Below are 20,633 nucleotides of genomic sequence, written 5' to 3'. Positions count from 1 at the left end.
CCTGTAAAGTGGTCACGAGCTCTAAAGGCACAGAGAGATCTAAAACAACACAGTTTCAGAGGCAAATGGGAATTCTTACTAAGAAGTTGTAGTCCTGTGTATGGACTTCCAATGGCTCAGATGATAAAGAATCCACCTGCCAATGCAGGAGACCTGGATCCAATCCCTGGGTTGGAAAGATCCCCTGAGGAGGGAATGACAACCCACTACAATATGCTTCCCTGGAGAATGGACAGAGAAGCCAGGCAGGCTACAGTCCATGGGGTCACAAAGAATCACACACAACTGAGTGACTCACACTTTCATGCTCACATAAACCCTTCCTCCCTTTAACCAGGTTTGAGAGTTTCCTACTGAAGGTTTTTAACACAACCACAGGCAAGATGAAGACCAGTCTCCTCACTCAGTGGCAGCAACCTAGTTGCAACAGACAGCATTGAATCAGGAGCTAGAAACTCACACACACACATCATGTGCTTGGCTGGTAAGGAGCCACGGTGAAGGAGCAATAAGAGAGACATATCACACCTTCAAAACCTAAAGGAGGCTTTTCAGAAGCTCAGCCTCTGAACCCTCAGTGTTGTCTGTCTCCTTCCCCATATTTGCTCTTTGAGGAAAACAGAAGATTAAAGAGGCTGAAAACCAGACTTGTCTAATGAGCTTGAGCACAGTGTCATAAGTTGTCAGGATGGTCACATTTCAAAGGGCATCTGGTTCTGTCATCTCTCCTTGTCCTGAGACTCTGGCTGTTCCCAGTCAGAGGTTTCTGACTCCTTCTGTGGATGGTTCTGACACTTAGAGATGGCTCATCATTTACTGAGCTTTGGCTGTTCTTCTGGAACTTACCACCTTGAAGAACTTCAGCATGAGCCCGTATTGGGAAGAAAGGGCCATGGAGCAGTAGAAAGAGTGTGGAGTTGGGGCTGGATAGACTCGGTTTGCGATTTTCAGCCACTGCTCTAACTGCGTGCATGAGTGACTTGCCTGCTCTAAACCTATCTCTTCATTTGTACAATGAGAGGCGGGTGCTGGCTCATAGCAGGCACTGTTCTTGTATGAGAGCATCTAAATGAGATGTCACTGAAGTAAAAAATGAGATCATATCCAAGAAAGCATGTTGTAAACTGCACGTTAGTGACTTTTAATAGTAAAATCACCGGAAATCTCCTTTTACACTCGGTTTTATGTGAGTTATCCAACAGGTCAGGAAATCTAATAAGTCCATTGGATTGGGCTAATAGGGTCCTGATACTAACAGTTATCCACTGAATAGGAGAGATAGGGCCAAGGACTGTGCTGGTTTGTTTGACTCCAAAGGCAAGAGAAACTACCTCCCATCCACAGGGTTTCAGATTCTCCTGTGGTTTTGACCTCTGTGACTTCTTTAGGAGAGTCTTCCTGGCATCAGACTCTGAGACTGGATGCTGCCTTTCCCCCTCTGCTCTCAGTGGTTTGTTGATAATATAAACTTACATTTCTTGAGCACTGGCTGTGTTCATAGTCATTACCTTAGTTAACCCTTAGAGCGATTCTTACAAGCAAGAGTGAGTATTATTACCCAGAAATGAATCTGAGTCCTCGCGCTCATCTATCAGGTAAAGTCTAAAGAGAGAACCGTCATACACAAGAGTGTTGTCGCGCCCAAAGAAGGGAGAGATTGCTTCTGCTCCGGAAGAGCTGGAAATTCTTCTGAAAAGAGGACAAACTGGGCCAGACCTTCAAGAATGAGTAGAATTTGCCAAATGTAAAGGGTTTCTAGGTGAAGGATTCATGTGGCATGGGCGTGGCGGTGTGTCAGCATTTGGCATGTTTGGAGATCAGAAGTCAGATGGTGCATTTAGCGCTTGGGGCCGAGTCAGCTGTGGTGAGGAAGGGTGGGCAGGGGACGGGGCAGCAGAGATGATGGTGTGCCCACAAAGCTAGGAACGCAGGTTGGGGTCCCAGGGGACAAAGTAAGGCGTGCCTTGGAGTTGTCTCTTCGTTTGAAAATTGTCAGGACTTTTCACTGGGTAGGGGTTAAGAGAGAGACAAGGATGGCTGCGAAGAAAAGTGGGTTTTCCTTGTACCACGGTATCTTGACAAGCTGGAAAAGGCCATCCCAACCACTGTGACCTTACGTGTAGGGAGTGACTCTGCCAGCCTTGGAGTCTAGTCCCGCCCAGGGAACTGAGCCCGGAAGAGGTTTTTGATGCCCCATAGCGATCTTCCTAGAGGGCACACCGCCGCGTCCTCTTCTGGCTGACGTCTGCAGAGCCCCGCCCACACTGCGTGTAAATCCCTCCGCGTGCCGAATGGCCACTGTCCCAGACCTGCGCCGCTTGCGCATTGCACTTCTCCTCACTCACGCTTGACTTGGGAGGAAAGCTGGTCCGATGGAAGTCTGGGCAAATAGGACTGAGTCCATGCTGACTGTCTCTCCATATGTCAGACTCATAAGGTGCTTTTGGGATTCTAGGATTCTTCTCAGGGATAGTTTACGTTGCTAAACATGCCTTGAAGTTCATGTGTCTGTCTGTGCACCCCTTGTGCGTACCCCAACATTCCTCCCATCAGGGTTATCCTTTAAAGCCCAGAAGGCCAACCAAGAGCAAGATGTGTCTGTCCTATGTGAGATTAGAAGCTCTGGTTAGACTCATGAGCCTGGGCTTATTAGACACGTGCAGTTATTGTAGAGCTATACTCACCCAGTTGTGTTGCCATTCCATGGACTGTAGCCTGCCAGGCCCATTCATCCATGGAATTCTCTAGGCAAGAATACTGTGGGTATCCTGCCTCCAGGGGATCTTCCCAACTCAGGGATCGAACCTGTGCCTCTTGCATCTCCTGCATTGGCAGACGGGTTCTTTACCACTAGTGCCACCTGGTAAACCCCTAGTAGAGCTACAGAGAAGGCATATTTGCCTCTGAGAGCTCCCTAGCTTCCTTCTTACAATGAACAAGGAATAATTAATATATGATAAATTGATTTCAAAAAAGCAACTAGCTGGTCTTTGTAAAAGTCTATCTGAGTTTGGACTGCCCTGATTGCCTGTTCAAGGCAGAATGACTTCTGTGAGGCCATCCTGAGGGAAGAGAGGTCACAGCTGATCCCCTACATTCAGAGAAAAAATTTCAGAGTAGTTGTGAAATTACTTTATACACCAAAAAGTGATTTTGTCATAGTGGCTGATGGTCAAAAAGCATCACTGAGCCTTTCATTCATTTTTTAATATTGCTTTTTTAATTTTTATTTTTTATTTTTTTGCTGCACCATATGGCTTATGGGACCTTAGTTCCCTGACTAGGGATCAAAACCATGCCCCCTCCTGCAGTGGAAACACAGAATCCCAATCATTGGACCTACGGGAAGTCCCTCTGAATCTTAGGCCCGCTGCCTCACGTGACGCTAGTGGTAAAGAACCCAGCTGCCCATGCAAGAGACATAGAAGATGCAAGTTTGATCCCTGGGTCAGGAAGATCCCCTGGAGGAGGAAATGGCAACCCACTCCAGTATTCTTGCCTGGAGAATCCCATGGACAGAGGAGTCTGGCAGGCTACAGTCCATGGGGTTGCGCAGAGTCTGACAGGACTGAGCGACTCAGCACACATGTACACATGCAGTTGCCTGTGGCCCAGTCTCTCCCTCATCCACTGTGGAAGATAGAGATGTCCTAAAGACATTTTAATCCCCCCACTGAAACGTGGGGGTAACTGCTCCCTTCTTCCCTCTGGAATTTCTTTGTCATTCCCAAAGTACTAGTTCCAGGGAAGGTCATTCACTGTATGTCATGATCCCCAAGGTAGCTGCCTGAGCATAAGTCACGTTCTCCATCTTGGTCCCTTCTAAGCACTGTCCCTCTCAGAGGCTCTCAGAGGCTGCTGGGCATGTATTGCCCTTGGCACTGGAATAGCCTTTCATAATAACAATGAAAACTGTTTTCACCAGAGAGCATCAGGGCTGGTGGAAAAGATGGTGTGTTTATTTTAATGTTTCCATGTCTCTTCAAGTTGGAATACCATGAAGGCCTCAGAACTGGTCTCCCCAGCCTTCACTCAAGAAGGCATTGTCTAAGAGGTTGTACGGCTCCATCAGTGGATTTATATCTTACAGGACGGGGCGGGTCCTGAGCCTGGTGTCAGAGGTTAGCACCAAGGGTCGCCAGACTCATTTAAATAGAACTGTCTGGCCTCTGAACTATGGCTTCCTCAACAGTAGGATGAAGATAACACTACCTAGTTAATGGAGCTATCAGGCTCACAATGTATGTGAAAGAACATTGTAGGGCATAAAATCATAGGAAAATGTTAGAGCTTGTGAGTTACGCTAGTCATCATCATTGAGAAAAGGATTTATCTCCATGGTGATAGTTACTGAGCACTTATTATGTACCAGAAGGCATTGGGGAGGGAGAAGTTTCAGTCTCTCTACTCATGAGACTTACGAAGGCTCGTCCCTCCAATACAGAGGCAACGTTCCGAGGGCCCGACCTCCCAGTGTCAGTCCAAGGGGCAGCTCATCACAAAGGTCTAAAAAGGAGCTCTCCTATAGGTGAAATAGATGTGTACAGACCGCTTCCTGACCCTCGGGGGTCTCCAGTTGAGTGCTATAGCCAAGCAGCAACATGACTTGCTTTCCCTGAGGAGAATTCTAGGGGTGTCTAAGAGTCCTTGAATTGAGAAGTGTTACCGAGTTTCCACGTCAAGCCTCCTCTGGCAGCAGCTGCCCTCAGGACAGTGTCACATGCTCCGTCGTGCATTGTGTACATTCTTTATTGGTGATCTTCCTGTCCGTGTACACACAAAAGCTCAATTAATTTATTCCAGTGAGGTTATGAAACTGGCTATTTTCTCAGTTTTCTGACATGCGGAAATCTTTCTGACATGTTGTCTAGGCTTTAAGAATAGTCAGATGAAACCAATGTAATATGACAAGAAATGGAATATGGTCAGGGACATAATAGACACACCCCAACCTGGTAGAAGTTATTCCCTTGATTTTAGGGCATCCTTGAGTACATGCAGGTAAACCCCATGCTGGTGTTGTAGAAAGGTTCCGTCTCTCTCCCTGCGTTTGCTGCTTATTTTATTCTGGTTATGCTTGTGTGTATGCATCACTATGGTGCCCTGGGAGTTCTATTTGCTTCCACGCTAACACATTTAAGAAAGTGAAGTCACTCAGTCGTGTCCGACTCTCTGCGGCCCCATAAACACCAGGCTCCTCCGTCCATGGGATTTTCTAGGCAAGAGTATACTAGAGTGGGTTGCCATGTCCTTCTCCAGGGAATCTTCCTGACCCAGGGATCAAACCCAGGTCTCCCACACTGTAGACAGACGCCTTACCATCTGAGCCACCAGGGGAGTCCAACACATTTAAGAAGCGCTGGCTTATTCAGAGGGGCTTCCCTGGTGGCTCAGGCGGTAAAGAGTCTGCCTGCAATGCCAGAGACCCAGGTTCAATCCCTGGGTCAGGAAGATCCCCTGGGGAAGGGAATGGCAACCCACTCCAGTATTCTTGCCTGGAGAATTCCATGGAGCCTGGCGGGCTGCTGTCCATGGAGTCACAAATAGCTGGACACGACGGAGTGACTTTCAAAAAGCTTTTGAAACTTATTCAAGCAGCTCTTCTTCAAAGGATACTTAGTAAATGCTTTTTAAAGAAGTGTAGGCCAGCCCTTGGCTTAGAACTAAATAAAGGTGTTGGTCTGCGCCATCTACACATCCACCTCTGAGAAAAGAGAGTGAGGAAAGCTTCAGAGAGTGCCTGAGTTTTGACCCTGCCACCAAGACTTTGTCTTTCCTTTTTATAATTTTTTTAAAATATTATTTATTTGCTTCTGGCTGCACTGCGTCTTTGTTGCTATGTGTGGACTTTCTCTAGGTGCAGCAAGCAGGGGCTACTCTCTAGTTGTGTGCAAGAGCTTCTCTTGTTGTGGAGCGTGGGCTCTAGGGTGAACCAGCTCCAGTAGTTGTGACGCTCCAGCTTAGTTGCCCCGTGACATGTGGAATCTTCCAGGATCAGGAGTCAAACCCGAGTGCCTGCATTGGCAGGTGGATTCTTAGCCACTGGACCATCAAGAAGTCCACCACTAAGGCTTCTGAAGGCTTAGAAAGATAATAGAGCTGTAAGACAGAGCCAAAGCTTCTCCAAAGAGAAGAAACTTTTTTTTTCCTTAAGAATTCTTCCATTCTCAAAATGACAGTGCCCTTTTCCTCTGCTGGGGTGTAAAGTAACTTGGGACCAATTGGATTCACTCTGTGGAGGAACTGCCTACTACTATTTAATCAGTTTTCTTTCCCAGTGTCCCTATGAGCAGATGAAAATGTGTATATGTTATACCTCCATACATCAACGTCATGAGATTGAAGCCAGATGGTAGGGCTTGCCGTCAGATAATTAAATACAAATAAAACACTCAAACATTTCAAGGTACTTAGCTGTGGTCTAGCTCTGCCTTGGAGATTCTCACTTTAAAAGCTGTGCTTTCTCCTCTTGCAAATGGTGGCTTGATCTTGAACAGAAAGCTGCCTAGCGCCCAGATGCATAAGAATTCTTAAAACAAGCATAACACCTGCGGCTCCATTCCAGAACTCGGTCATGCCACAGTTCATCTGGATTCCTATAATTCCTGTATGTTCCCATATCTTAATTGCCCATAGCTGTGCTGCCAGTGCAAACAGGATGGGGGAAGAGTCCACGCCCTTAGGGAACACATCTACCAACCCTAAGAAAGCTCCATCTTTTGAAACTCTGGTATTCTTTGTAAGGTACTGAATGACCGTCTACTGAAATGCTAATAAAGATATCTGATAACTAAAAATTCCTTTCAAGCAATTCTTACTTCCTACCATCCTTCTAGTCAAGACTCAAGACTGGCATTTAGCAGAATAGTTCTGATTTTGACTCTGCCCTCTGCAAAATGAATACACAGCTTCACCAAATCAGATTTCACATCCATCTGAGCATATTTGAAATGAGTAGTCAAATCAAATAAATACATGTTGAATAGGGGCACACTGTAAAATTTGCACACAAAAAGGCCTCAGGGTATGAAACATAAGATAATGACATCTGTAAAATATAGGTTGTGTGGAAAAGACTGAAAACTTCTAATTTATTATGCACCCAAAACACATAGAAAAAATTATGAGTAGAAAGGTTAAAAGAGAGAGAGAATGAGAGTAATTCACTGTTGGGATGCATTCATAAAAGTGTAAGTTCTACCATAAGGAAGGTGATAATTCTACTCTATTCTGACTTGAGAATTATGTTCCAATTTAAGGGTCCAGTTTTAAAATTGGAGCAGAGAAGAGACCATCCATGGAGGTAAAAGGCTGTCATAATAAAAAGAAATAGGAACGTTTGCTTAGAAAAGAATGGGGTCAAGGAGACATGAAATCTGGCCTCACAGTTTCTGAGTAGGGTCATGTGGAAAAGGGCGTGAATCATCTTGTGTGGCAGCCCCAGCCCCAGCCCCAGTAGACCTTGGAGGTGAGCAGATCTCAGTCCAACATAGGGAAGAACTCGGTACAGCTGGAGCCATCACAGACTGCAGCAGGTCATCTGCGTGAGTTTTGAGGTCTCTGTCACTGAAGGCGTTCTAGAAGATACTCTTGTCTTGAGACAAGAGAACACTGCAGCAGGAGGGAATTAGATCCCAGGAACATGGAGAGAGCCATAATAGATGCCAGGCAAGCCCTTTATGTGTTCTCATTTCTAAGTGCAATGAAGTTTCAGGGAGAATCAACGTTAGCTGTATTTACTTTCCTTTTCAAACGAGATAATCCAGACCATCTCTTCCTCTTCACATGTCCTCACTCCCAAGTCATGAATTTAATACATCAGCAATAATAGCCTGTCCCACTTGGTGAAGTTGGTAAATAGCTTGCAATCCTAGCAGGATGTGCCCGTTGCTTATTAGCTTAGCTCCAGGGCAGAGCAGCAAACCAGCACAGTGCCTCCAAGTAATTAGGTGATTGCCTGACAAAGAAGTCAGGCCACAAGCGAGAGGCTTACAGACAGCACAGAGGAAAGAGCTCCCAGTACAAGACACGCAATGGCCATTATATGCATCACTGCTATAATTTTAGGAAGATTAGAGAAAGATTTGCAAGCTAATTAGAGCCACTACACCCATTAAGCATGTCAAACAGTCCACACCAATCATCACAGAGCTCCAGGGAAAGTGCAGAGTTTCTGGAAAGGGGAATGTCTGTTTGTTCTGGGTTAGGAAAGCTCTCTACAGGGATGAGCCAGAATGTCCAACAGGGTACATTTTCATCTTTATTTTGCCAATGCTTTGTGTAATTCAGGCAAAAGATTTTACTCGTTTCTCAATCTGCAGAAGAAGATTTAAAAATAAAAGGTGCCTCTCATCCATGAAGAGATTAAGCGTGAGAGCCTACATTTCCAAGTTTACTTTGTTAGTGGAATCAATGCTTATTTTTTTACAAAATTAAAAAAAAATATTTGTTTATTTGGCTGTGCCAGGCCTTAGTTGTGTCACGTGTGACCTTTGATTTTCTTTGAGGCATGCAGGATCTTTAGTTGCGGCACGTGGCATCTAGTTCCCTGACCAGGGATTGGACCTGGGTCCCCTGCATTTGGGAGTGCAGAGGGTCTTAGCCACTGGCTGCCATTTGCCTTCTTTTTGTTGACTGTGTTGTGGCCATTGCTGAGATCTAGAATGGCTGTATGGTTAACTATGTCGAGGTCACTGGCCTCTTTAAAGGCCATTCGGTTCAGTTCAGTTGCTCAATCGTGTCCAACTCTTTGCGACCCCATGGACTGCAGCATGCCAGGCTTCCCTGTCCATCACCAACTCCCAAACCTTGCTGCTGGAACTCATGTCCATTGAGTCATGACTGCTTTGCCCCCCATTTTTTACAAGAAGAAAAAAAAGCACCGATTGAAGAGAAATAAGGAAAGAGAGAGAAAGTGGAGCAATGGAAGGAGAGAAGACAAGGAGGGAGAAAGAATAAAAAGAGTTTTATGTGTTTAAAGATGAGACAATGGCAGAGAAGAGTGACTTTGATCACTTAGGTCCAGCCAGGAGGAGAGCCTCCCGCCGTGACATCATTTGTAAGGCATGTGTCCCATTTGTGGCCCACCTGCCTGTACAAGTCGATCCAGGCGCCCCCTCCATACACAATTCTGGGCACGATGAGAAAAGTAGAGAAATTGAAATGGAATAGGTGTCTCCATGTCAGTGGAGTTTTATGAAGGTGATGGAAACTTTGGAGTTGAAGCTAGGAACCCTGTGTCTGTCATAGTTCAATAAAACCAACCACCCTGGGCTGGCATCACTGTGATTTTTACTTTCTTTCTTTTTTTGGCCCCATGTAAGAAGGGGCCCAAACAGTTCTGCTGACAGCGTGCACAGTCTCAAATAGTAGCTAGATGAGGGCCAAGTCACATACGCTGATGCTGACACAATCAGACTCTGGACTGCCAGCAGCATGACAGGTCTGACACCATCTGCCTCTCCGAGACACCCAGTTTCCATCAAAAGTGCTCCAGGCCTGAGTTACACTTAATAGGAGGGATGGCTGGGGAGAAAATCAGCAACCGCTAGTGATGCGCTGTTTATTCTTCAGTCATTTTGTATTAAATTGCTGTGACTTGAGTGTCAGCAGTGCTTGGGCTGTGGGAGTGAAATCAAATCTATCTCCCGTGTGCCAAGACAAATTGGGGAAAACCCCCGAACACAATCGTCTTGGTTTCTTGGTGGCCGTGCCTGTGTGCACACAAATAGCAGCTTATTCTTGCCCTCTGGCCCTGCGGTGGGTTGCTTGTCTTGCTGCACCCCAGAGGATGTCTAATGAACCCCAGACTATTTCCCTGGGGACATCAGGAACGAGGAGTTCTCATTAAGCGCTGTTGAAAGTCCACATGGATCATTGCGGAGCTTCAGGGAACGTATAGTCATTTCTGGAAAGAGGGATGAGAAGTTTGTTCTGTTTATTTGAGGAACCTGGGGATGAGAACCAGTGAATGCTTCCCAGGCTCGAGGCATCATGCATATCTTTGTGGGGGTTCAAGAGATCGTGAGCCATCTTGACCTTAGCACTGTGTCTCTTATGGGGGAAGTTTTGCACTGAGCAACCACAGATCGCCATATCGGAGCCATTCTTTTAAGGACCACCAATGAAAATACTAGGCTTTGCATTCAAGTTTCTGGAGCTTTTAATAGGTTAAACAGTTGTACAGGAGTTGCTTCCTTGTGCCCGTTTTTGCACAAGTGTTGGAAAACACTTGTGTTGGTATTTCTGCCTGGGGTTGGATTCATGTCTTTGACTCATGGGACTCCTTTGTGCAGAAGGCAGGATATTATGGTGAAAAGCCAGAGCTTTTGATTGACAGGCCAGTCTTACCTTGACCTTAGCCAGAAGTTATTTCACTCTCCTTGCTCTTGATTTCTTTATCTGTGAAATGGGGATAGAAACACCTTAGCAGAAATGAAACATGTAAAGGAGGTGTTTCCTTAGCATTCCTTAGCAGAAATGAAACAAATTCTCCAATTTATCTAGAAAATGGGAGAGGATTGTGAAATAAAATTCTGAGGCTGAGTTGAGACTGTTCTTTTCAGGGTGGAGATGGGGGAAATGGATGTATTTTATTCATCCCTAACTAGTTCATGAGATTGAAGGGAGGGGAAGCCTAGCCAAGTTCATTATAGTCTATAGTGAACTTTGAAACTGTAGTCTAGGGCATTCATGCATGCATCTGTGCTCAGTCACTAAGCTGTATCTGACTCTTTACAACCCACGGACTGTAGCCTGCCGGGCTCCTCTGTCCATGGAATTTCCCAGGCAAGAATACTAGAGCGGGTTGTCATTTCCACATCCAGGGGATCTTCCTGACCCAGGGATCAAACCTGAGTCTCTTATACCATCTTCTGCAGTGGCAGATGAGTTCTTTACCATTAGCACCAACTGGGAAGCCCATGGTTTCTCTCAGTGGTCCTCACACTTTAGGGTACATAAGAATTGCACAGGAGTTTGTTAAAATGCAGAGCATTGAGCATTACCCCATGCCCACTCATGAGAAACCCTGCTATAGAATCGGATCTATACATCCACACTAAACAACAGGGCCCTGGGATGCTCTGTAAGCCTCTTACTTCTTCCCTACAGAGGAATCTAGCTTGTATTTAAAATTCAGTAATATACACATTTGATACCATTTATTAAATAGATAACTAATAGGAACCTACTGTATTGCACAGGAAACTCTACTTAAATGATCTGGGGTGACCGAAAAGGGAAGGAAATCCAAAAAAGAGGAGATACATGTACGTGCCCACCTGGTTCACTTGGCAGTACAGTGGAAACTAACAGCGTTGTAAAACAATTATATTCCAATAAAAATTAATAAAACATAAAATGAAATTCAGATAACTAGTGAGTGCTTCAGGGAGTAAGACAAACAGAACCTCTGGGCCTCTAACAATCCTTCATCCCCATGCTGTTGTTCAGCTGCTAAATTGTGTCTGTCTGGCTCTTTGTGACCCCATGGATTGCAGCATGCCAGGCTCCTCTGTCCTCCACTGTCTCTTGGAGTTTGCTCAAGTTCATGTCCACTGAGTCAGTGATGCCATCCAACCGTCTCATCCTGTCTGCCTCTTCTCCTTTTGCCTTCAGTCTTTCCCAGCATCAGGGTCTTTCCCAGTGAGTTGGCTCTTCTCGTCAGGTGGCCAAATTATTGGAGCTTCAGCTTCAGTATCAGCCCTTCCAATGAATTTTCAGGGTTGATTTCCTTTACCTGGGGTAGAGTCCCCAGTCTAAGCCTTTTCTAACACCATAGTTTGAAAGCATCAGTTCTTTGGCTCTCAGCCTTCTTTATGGTCCAGCTCTCACATCCATACATGACTGCTAAAAAACCATAGCTTTGACTATAGGGACTTTTGTCAGTAAACTGATGTCTCTGTTTTTAAACATGCTGTCTAGGTTTGTCATAACTTTTCTTCCAAAGAGCAAGTGTCTTTTAATTTCATGGGTGGCACTAGTGGTAAAGAACCTGCCTGCCAATGCAGGAGACATAGAAGACGTGAGTTTGATCCCTGTGTCAGGAAGATCCCCTGGAGAAGGAAATGGCAATCCACTCCAGTATTCTTGCCTGGAAAATCCCATGGACAGAGGAGCCTGGCAGGCTATACAGTCCATGGGGTCACAAAGAGTCAGACATGACTGAAGTGACTGAGTATGATGCATATCTTTTACCTTTCACTTTGAACTACTGCCCTCTGACTTATCCTAGAAATTCCCCCAGGACATTGAGACCAGTGAGGTTTCCCTTGGGAGTTCTGTGAGTGCCATCTTCAAGAAAGCAGTTGTTAGAAATTAAGGTCTCTTTCTTCTTCTTGGCCTCTGCTAATCTGCTTGCTTTGTGAAGTAGCAATGGCCTCTCCAGTTAGCAGCCAACTGGTACCTTTTAGCACAGTGGTTCTTAAACTTTGATGGTGCGTCAGGCTTCCTTGGATAATTTGCACTTATCCCAGGTTCCCAGGTGAGGCAGATGCTGTGGTCTAAGCTTTACTAAATGCAACAAATACTCAGGGATACTTGACCCACAGTTCCAATGTCTGTCACACACTTTTTCCCCACCAGTTTTATGGTGTAAGCAGCCCAATAGGGAATAGACAACAGATAGAGATGATTGAAGCATTGCCCCCCTAAAGGCTGAACTTTGGATGTCCTTGGGTATTTCTTTCAGGCTCCAAATCTCCTCTTTCAGCAGAGCTCCTCACATATTGGTGACGTTGTAAGACCTTTCTTTGGTTTGTGTTTTTCACTAACTTCTTTGTTAAACAGTTCTAATCCGAGCATTGTCATGGGAGGAGGAGTTGTTTGATGCAGAGGGTGTTTGGTGGGAGGATAGAATTCTCTTGTCATCCTTTCTGATGGTCAGAGTTGAGTGCAATAGGTAAATATTAAAGTCTGGTGGTGGGGAGTCTGTGAGTACAGTGGTAACTGTCCTTCCTCTCTGCAGCGGGCAGGAATCGAACACCCAGAGTCCTTGATAAACTGCCCCAGGACACTCTTCTCCTTCCCCTCTAATTCAGTTAGGTGGTGTGAGGGTTGTCTCTCTGTGGGACATTCAAGGAAGGCCCAAGGGTCACTTATCCCCTTTGTTGCAGGATGGAAAAGGGGATAGGAAGGGACCTTTTTTGAGAGGAAATTTGTTCTAGACTCAGTTCTCAACTGTTCCGTCTGCTCATTTGTGTGATCCTGACAACCTGAGTCAGTACATATGAAGTAGGGGATTATTTACCTTGTTATATAGATGAAGAAACAGGCTCTGAAAAGCTAAATGCTGTCTCTGTTGCCACATAGATAAGACTTTTTTGATTTGGGGTTAAAATTCATGTGGCCTTAAAGGAGCCCCTGCATGCAGATCCTATAATTATATGGGACTGTGGCAAGGCTTGGTCCCTGCTCCCACTGAGTTGTGTCTGGTTGTTCTGTTGCATTGCCAGCCTTGGGTGAAACAGCTGCCCCCGTGCCCTGTCTGAGATGCTTTGGGTATGGGTGCCTGGCACCAGCTTTCTGGGGGGGGCAGGGGGCCCAGCGCCAATTCTGGGGAGGCCAGGAGTATGGAAGCGTGGCAGAGTGCATGAGTGAGGCTCCATGCCCCCACTCCATCCCCGTTGTCCCAGGAGATGTCACATTTGAAGCCTAAATTCGAAGGTGAAATGATCAAGGGGTTGAAGATGGCAACCACAGAATATGAGATTCCAGTGTGAGCCTTTTCTGAGCTTGGGAACTGGTACAACTGCCATGACCACATGCCCATGAAGCCATCCCTGGGCCATGGGGAACCGAAGGACTCTTAAGTGAAGTTTGCTGACCACGAGGTGCTAACATGGGGAGGAGACAGTTTACAATGAGTCGATAAGTTATTTGGAACAGATGACAAGTCGACCTAGAATGCTTATGAAAGTAGCTTGTGATCAGACGCTATCACTGGGGCATTCTGTACACCAGTGGTCCCCAACCTTTTTGGCACCAAGGACTGGTTTTGTGGAAGACAATTCTTCCAAGGGCTGGAGAGTGGGGAGAGCAGGGGTGGTTTGGAGTTTATTCAAACTCATTACATTTATTGTGTACTTTATTTCTAAGGTACTAGACTTTAGAAATCAGTAGACTTCCTCCTTTTTTCCCCGCTCTGTCTATTCTCCTATGTGGGATTTAGCAGGGATTTGAGGTGAGGGGAACACTGCTCATTGGGTGACATTCTGGAATCTCCTAGGTGCAAGCCTTTTTGAGACAGGAAAGCATATGGGACAGTGGGAGGTGGGGGGGGGGAGGGAGAGGTAGGGTAGGGGAGCAGAACCAGTTTGGTGGTCTGAAATCCACAGAGCTGGTGGAAGGTGCATTTGATGGAACCAAAGAAAAAGTGGGTCAGACATTGAAAGGAGAGTGCCAACTAGGATAAATGAGGGCAAGTTGGCAAAGGTCAAACCCGAGTCCTTGAATGCCTTGCAATGGGGTAGAAGCTGAGTTGAAGCATCAGAGGCCTTTAGAGAGAGCTCCCATTCCAAAGGGGGACACAGTCCTTGCAGAAGGTGGAGAAAAAATCTGCATCCCTCCCAGGCCAGGTGGTTGGATCAAGCCACTAAACACGAGCACGGGAAAGGAGCCTCAGCACCAGGCTGGTATAGAAGGGCCGTGTTCAGCTCTTTGCACCTTGCCTCTGAGAGCTTCTATGAGGTAAGGGCAGGATCATGAGCTGGGTCTGAGCAATTTGCTGTGACTTTTATTTTTTCCTCCAGTGCAGAAGTATTTGGGAAGTTGCTCAAGTACCTTAGCCAGGCTGGGGGCCGGTCACCCATAGCAGAAGACAGCTGGGGACAGCTGGGACTGACCCTTAGAAGTGGTAGTCGGTTCTTGAGTTACCAGTCTTTATCCAATGAGCTCCTGCTCTTGGGTGCTGGAGCAGGGGTTTGGGAAAGGCTGCTGTGTCCTGCTGGCCGGGTCCCTTCGTGGCGTCATGAGTGCAAAGCCCAGGCACTGGCGGGGAGGGAAGGGATGTCTAACTGTCATTTCTCCTCCTCCGTGAACAGCTTTGACTTATAAAATGAGCACCAGATATGTGGATTTATATTATCAGGCAGTCAAAACAGCCAACACGGATATCATGGCCAGAGGGAGGAGGGCTGATTGCCAGCTTATAGGGAGCAGAAGAGAACAACGTACTTAACTAGCCAGTGACGCCCGTAAATATTTGCAAACACCCCTTCAAAGTTCGAACGCCTAGGACTGGATCATTGGATGATTTGCTTAGAAGAAGGAGAAACAAAATTGACCTCCTGGTCTGAAGCAGCCATAAAAAGCAAGTGTGTGTACGGGCAGATGACCAGAAAGGGAAAAAAATTGTTCAAAGTTTAATAAACACAAAAGAGAATAAAAATAAATCTCAAGAGCGCTTATTTACAAACTTGATGGAAGGATAAGATTGGGGTGGCCGGGTGTGAACGCTGCATGTCTGTGGAAGTAGTGTAGGCCCCCAGGGTAGGGGGGGGTGGTTTTTCACTGAAAGGAAAGGGGAAACCGACAAGATTGTTTACTCTTTCTAATGACAGGAAACCCACTGAAGCAGGCTTGCCCTTTCAGGATGCTCTTTCCAAGCATATTTGAAGCTTCTGCTCTCTAATGGGGAGGCTATGAGAAGATAAATGCAGAAACTAGGGCTGTGGAAGGTTCTGGCCAACCTGGAGAGTGTGTGAAGCCCTCCTCCCAGGCCTCTCTGCCTGGATTCCCAGCCTATTTTCAGCTGAGCTCTCAGGATGGGACCAGCCTGTTCTGGGCCGGTCCCATTTCAGCTGAGCTGTCAGGATGGGACCAGCCTGTTCTGGGCCGGTCCCATCCTGGGCTGGTCATGTTCCGGCAGAAAGGTTGATTTCTTCTTTTTTCTTTACACAGGTGGTTGGATTTTTAATGGTACTATCTGCCGCATTTTACATTTCAATCTTAAAACAACCAAAAATGTCAGTAGGCATTGCTTTTTTGCCAAAGGCAGATGCTACAGCAATGTAAATCCAAACTATAACAAATTTGGATTTGGGGGCTGTGGCCAACATCACTGCAGATTCTAGGAAGGATCCCTCACTGGTAACTGAATGACATTTTGGTTCATCTCAGTATCTCATTCACAAATGATCTTACACGGGGCAAGGACAAGTAATGTTGGTGCAGCTACCTTTTCAAACTGCTGTGCTGGCGGCTCCCATGACCCTTCTGCCTGGGTGAATGTTTGCCCTCCTGAAACTGTCCAGGAAATGTTTCACATTAATGATGCAGTGCGTCAGCCCTGTGTCTGCGCAGTTGGGTTCTTTTCTCTGAAACTTGGATGCTTTATATTTGGGGAGGTTTGTTTGTTTGATTGTTTCTGAGACTTTGGATCTACAAAGTTTCAGTTCACACAGTCGTTTGTGAAGCAGTCATCAAGCAGAGCATGGTTTGAAATGCATCACTTCCCCATGAAATGCTTTCTGAGAGTCATGGGACATGGGGAAAGGATGGGGAAAAGCCTCTGTGAGGGGAAAAAGTGCAGAGCTCTTAAGATGATGAAATGCTGGTGTGTTCGTAGCATCTGATTTTTCAGTGTAATCATCCCAGAGCAAGGATTTCCCAGGAAATCATGAAAGGTATTTATTTCTATTTTAAGATCAGTGAGATGGTACATTTATTTAATAAGAAGCTAGTCTTGCCAATAACCAGATGCTTAAGTCTTTCAAAACTCCTGTTGATGACCAACTAAACAAACAGTGGATACTGGGTGAACTTCATATGTGCAGACTCCTGTTCTAGTAGGTGCAGAAAAATATATGGAAAATACTGTCAGTCCTCAGGATTCTTAAAATTTTCACTGGGGAAAACAAAATAAGCAAGCATAATAGCAAAATAGTAAGAACATTTGTAAGTGGACTGTAGCCCTCCAGACTCCTCTATCCATGGATTTCTTCTCCAGGCAAGAATACTGGAGTGGGTAGCCATTTCCTTCAGGGGATCTTCCCAATCCAGGGGTTGAACTTGGGTCTCCCCCATTGCAGGCAGATTCTTTACCATCTGAGCCACCAGGGAATCCCCCCCTTCCACCCCCCCCCCCCCCAAGAAAAGAAAACATTTGTAAGGGGCCATAAAAACTGAGAATGATTATGTTGTAATGAAGTGACATAACTGAGGAGGGGGTAGAACATCATTGAACCACCAGAGTTGGTTGGTACATTCCAGAATAATGAAAGTAAGTTTGCAGGAGATTTTCAAAGAGTATTGTAGGAATATACCTATTCTACCTATACTATAGAAACATACCTGTAACAGCTAGCCTGCCCAGTATAGGTACTTAATAAATTGGTGTTATATAGGAAGTATGGGGGTAGAATTCAAACTTGCTTTGGTTTTGTTTTAACCTCAAGTTATATATCCAAAGGCAAAGACAGGTTACCTCAAAATAACAGCAACATTCTAGCAGCCCATGAACTTGAAATTGTCGTGGGCTGTCTGCAAATCTGTGTTTTTCATGGCTCAGAGCAGAAGGCCTTGGGGTTGATTCTTTCTCTTCATTCACTAGGATTCCCTCCCACCCGTGAACATTTATGCCGAATAAAGAATTTTAAGACTGGACCTGGTATCACTACTATGTGTGTATTTTCATTCAACTGTCCTCACCCTAGCTTCACTAGAGGGTGTATTTGGTCCTGTGTGTGTCAAAGACCAAATTATAGAAGCCAAAAAAATGCAGTCCATGAACCTGGAGAGAGTAGAGTGTTTGGGTGCCAAAATTTCAAGGGAAAAAATACATGGGCAAACTGCTTGCCATTAGGAACTATTTTCTTGGCACATTTGATTAAAGTGTATGCAAGCCTGACAGCTTTCTCCAGGCATCAACTGTCATGAACTTGTTCCAGTTCATAACCATTTAGGATTTTCCACCATTCTGTCAACTTTCAAAGGAGAGGGTTAACTTCATGCCCTCAAATAGAATTGGAAGTGGTTTGTTAATCCCTTTTAATTGGCTACTCCTGTAACCAAATGCACATGTTTATTTTTTTTCCTAGTTCAATTGTTAATGATATTAAATTGGCCATTGGAAACGAAATCATTCTATAGATATTTCCCGTATGGTTTCTTAAGGCTGTCTAATGCTGCAGGGTCTTTTGTGAGAGAACAATGGATTTTTATCATTTTCAATGATTGCTCTAACTTTTTACAGATGCCATCCCGCCCACTTTCTACAGACCGTACTTTAGAATTGTCCGATTTGATGTCTCTGCGATGGAGAAGAATGCTTCCAATTTGGTGAAGGCCGAGTTCAGAGTCTTTCGTTTACAGAACCCAAAAGCCAGAGTGCCTGAACAACGGATCGAGCTGTATCAGGTAATTTTGTTTGGGTTGTTTGAATGGACAATGAATTTTAAGTCTTAGGGTAAAGGACTTAACTACAGACTGAGATTTTTCTGAACTGATATGACATTTTATATACTCACAATCATGGGACAGGCCATCATTTGTTATTCCTCTCACAGTGACAGCTCATTCCTGAGTTGCTGAGGAAGGCAGAACCTTTAATGTGAAGGAGGGAAAGCTCTGAGCGTAAATGGCTGGAATGATCATCCTCTGGAAGGCTCCAGTCCTGAAATTCACCCCCTACTCTGGAAAGTCAGATGGTGCAAGACCAATCCCTCCCCAAGGAGAGAAGTCAGCTACCTTTCTTTTCTCATCTGATGGCCATCTCTTTCTCCTTTTCTTCCCTTCCTGTTGTCTCCTCTCCATCCTTTTTACTCTCTTTTTTTCCTGTCTTTGCTACCTCTTGTCTCTTCACTAACTTCATCCAGCCTCCTCTTCCTCTCTGATTCTACTCAGGCTTTCCAGTCCATCCCCCACCAAATGCACATCCTCTGTTCACCTCTGCCCTCCATTATTTCAGGCAGCCCTGGCATCTCATCTCCTTAAGTACAGCTGTGTCAAAAGATGATGATGGTGATGATGGTGGTGGTAATGATGGTGATGAATGATGGTGATGATGGTGATGATGATGGTGATGGTGATGATAGTGATGAATGATGGTGATGGTGATGATGGTGGTGATGATGGTGGTGATGGTGGTGATGATGGTGATGATGTGATGATGATGATGGTGATGATGATGGTGGTGATACCAAGTTACCAAGAGGTGAGAGATGTTCTTAATAGCTTATTACTCATGTGGCATCAGCATGACCCAAGATCTTTAGGGGATTCTGATGCACATGAAAGCATTGCTCTAAAAGCCCTGAGTCTAGTAGGGGAGGCAGACATGGTCATAATGAATATGTCATAGTGCCATATAAACACGGTATGTAGGGGGCAGAGTTGGAAAGATTTCACTATGGACTTGATGTTTGGGTGGGGCCTCAAGAAGCGTCTGTTAAAGCAGGATGAGGGATGGTCATTCTTGACAGAAGGAGTCACCTGTGCAAAAACAGGGTCTCCCTTGAAGGGGCCTGTAGAAGATACTATAGAGATGGTGCTCAGTGCTAGAGGGTGAGGAAAGACTCAGGAAGAGGGTTGCCCTCCAGGGAAGGTATGTAAATGGAGACAAAACAAGGTCAAGGACTGACCCAAGAAACCCAGTGTTACGGAGGAAACATGTGAGACAATAAGACTGAGAAGTGGGCATATCTGAGGGAATAGAGGAACTGACATCTCTAGGTGGAAACCTCTAATTGTCCTGGATTGTAAATGTTTGGAAATTGGGTGAAGACTTCTCTTTGCATTTATTAGGAAATTGGAAAAATTATCATACAAATAAATGTTGGTTATGAAATCTCGAGAATGAAGTTAAAGCTGTTAAGAGTTTTCAAATACTAGTTACATATGTGTTCATGAAAAGTGATTCTTACTATAATGGATCCTCAGGTAACTTCCTTGGAGACCTTCGAATTTTAAGGCATGTTCTAAAAGCATCAGACAGAGTCACCTTTCTGTGTACCAGACCCTCTGCTAAGCCCTTTATTAATGTTATCTCTGTTCTCACAGCTCTGCTATGAAGTTTGCATGATGAGGCATCTTTTTTCCCCCATTTATTGATATATAATAGCCACATAACATTGTATTAGTTCAAGGTGTACAATATAAGGATTTAATATGTGTATATATTGCAAAATGATCACCACAATAAGTTCAGTTAACACCCTTTGCTTCACATACTCACACGTCTGTTTTTCTTTGTGGTGAGAACTGCTAAGATTTACTCTAGTAGCAACTTTCAAATATTCCATATAGTATTGCTAACTATGGTCCCTGTGTTGTACATTACATCCCTAGAACTTACTCATCTTACAGCTGTAGGAAGCTTGTGCCTTTGGACCACCTTCACCCAGTTAAAATATTCTTTCTACTCCTGTATTCTTTCTTCTTTTTACAGAAGAAGGTGCTGAGTCACAGAGAAATTAAGTCACTTGGCCAGAGTCACAGAGCTAGGAGGGGGCAGGGCTGGGATACAAGTCCAACTCTGACTCCCCAGCGTTCACTCCTTACCACATGTGCTGTTTGTAGCAAATCCTTTCCTACCTCTTTGCCTCAAAATCAGCCAGAGTAGAAGAAAAATAAGAGAAACTAGGCCGGCCAGAGGGTGGAGTGATATTTGGAGGGAAAGCAAAGACTGAGTTCTC

The 20,633-nt window shown here is 45.2% G+C and overlaps 1 protein-coding gene across 3 annotated transcripts in view; it reads left to right on the top strand.

Annotated features, from left to right (window-relative positions):
• Positions 1–20,633, top strand: part of TGFB2 (transforming growth factor beta 2) — a 92,094-nt gene that overhangs the window by 38,413 nt on the left and 33,048 nt on the right. For all 3 annotated transcript variants that reach the window (XM_070474503.1, XM_070474504.1, XM_070474505.1), the window contains one exon: positions 18,194–18,357. In XM_070474503.1, coding sequence (XP_070330604.1) covers positions 18,194–18,357 — 164 coding nt within the window. The remainder of the gene's footprint in view (positions 1–18,193; positions 18,358–20,633) is intronic.

Source organism: Odocoileus virginianus, chromosome 11 (genome assembly GCF_023699985.2).
Source record: "Odocoileus virginianus isolate 20LAN1187 ecotype Illinois chromosome 11, Ovbor_1.2, whole genome shotgun sequence".
Lineage (NCBI taxonomy): Eukaryota > Metazoa > Chordata > Mammalia > Artiodactyla > Cervidae > Odocoileus > Odocoileus virginianus.
Note: the sequence above shows the minus strand (reverse complement) of the source record. Positions and strands in the feature narration are given on the sequence as shown.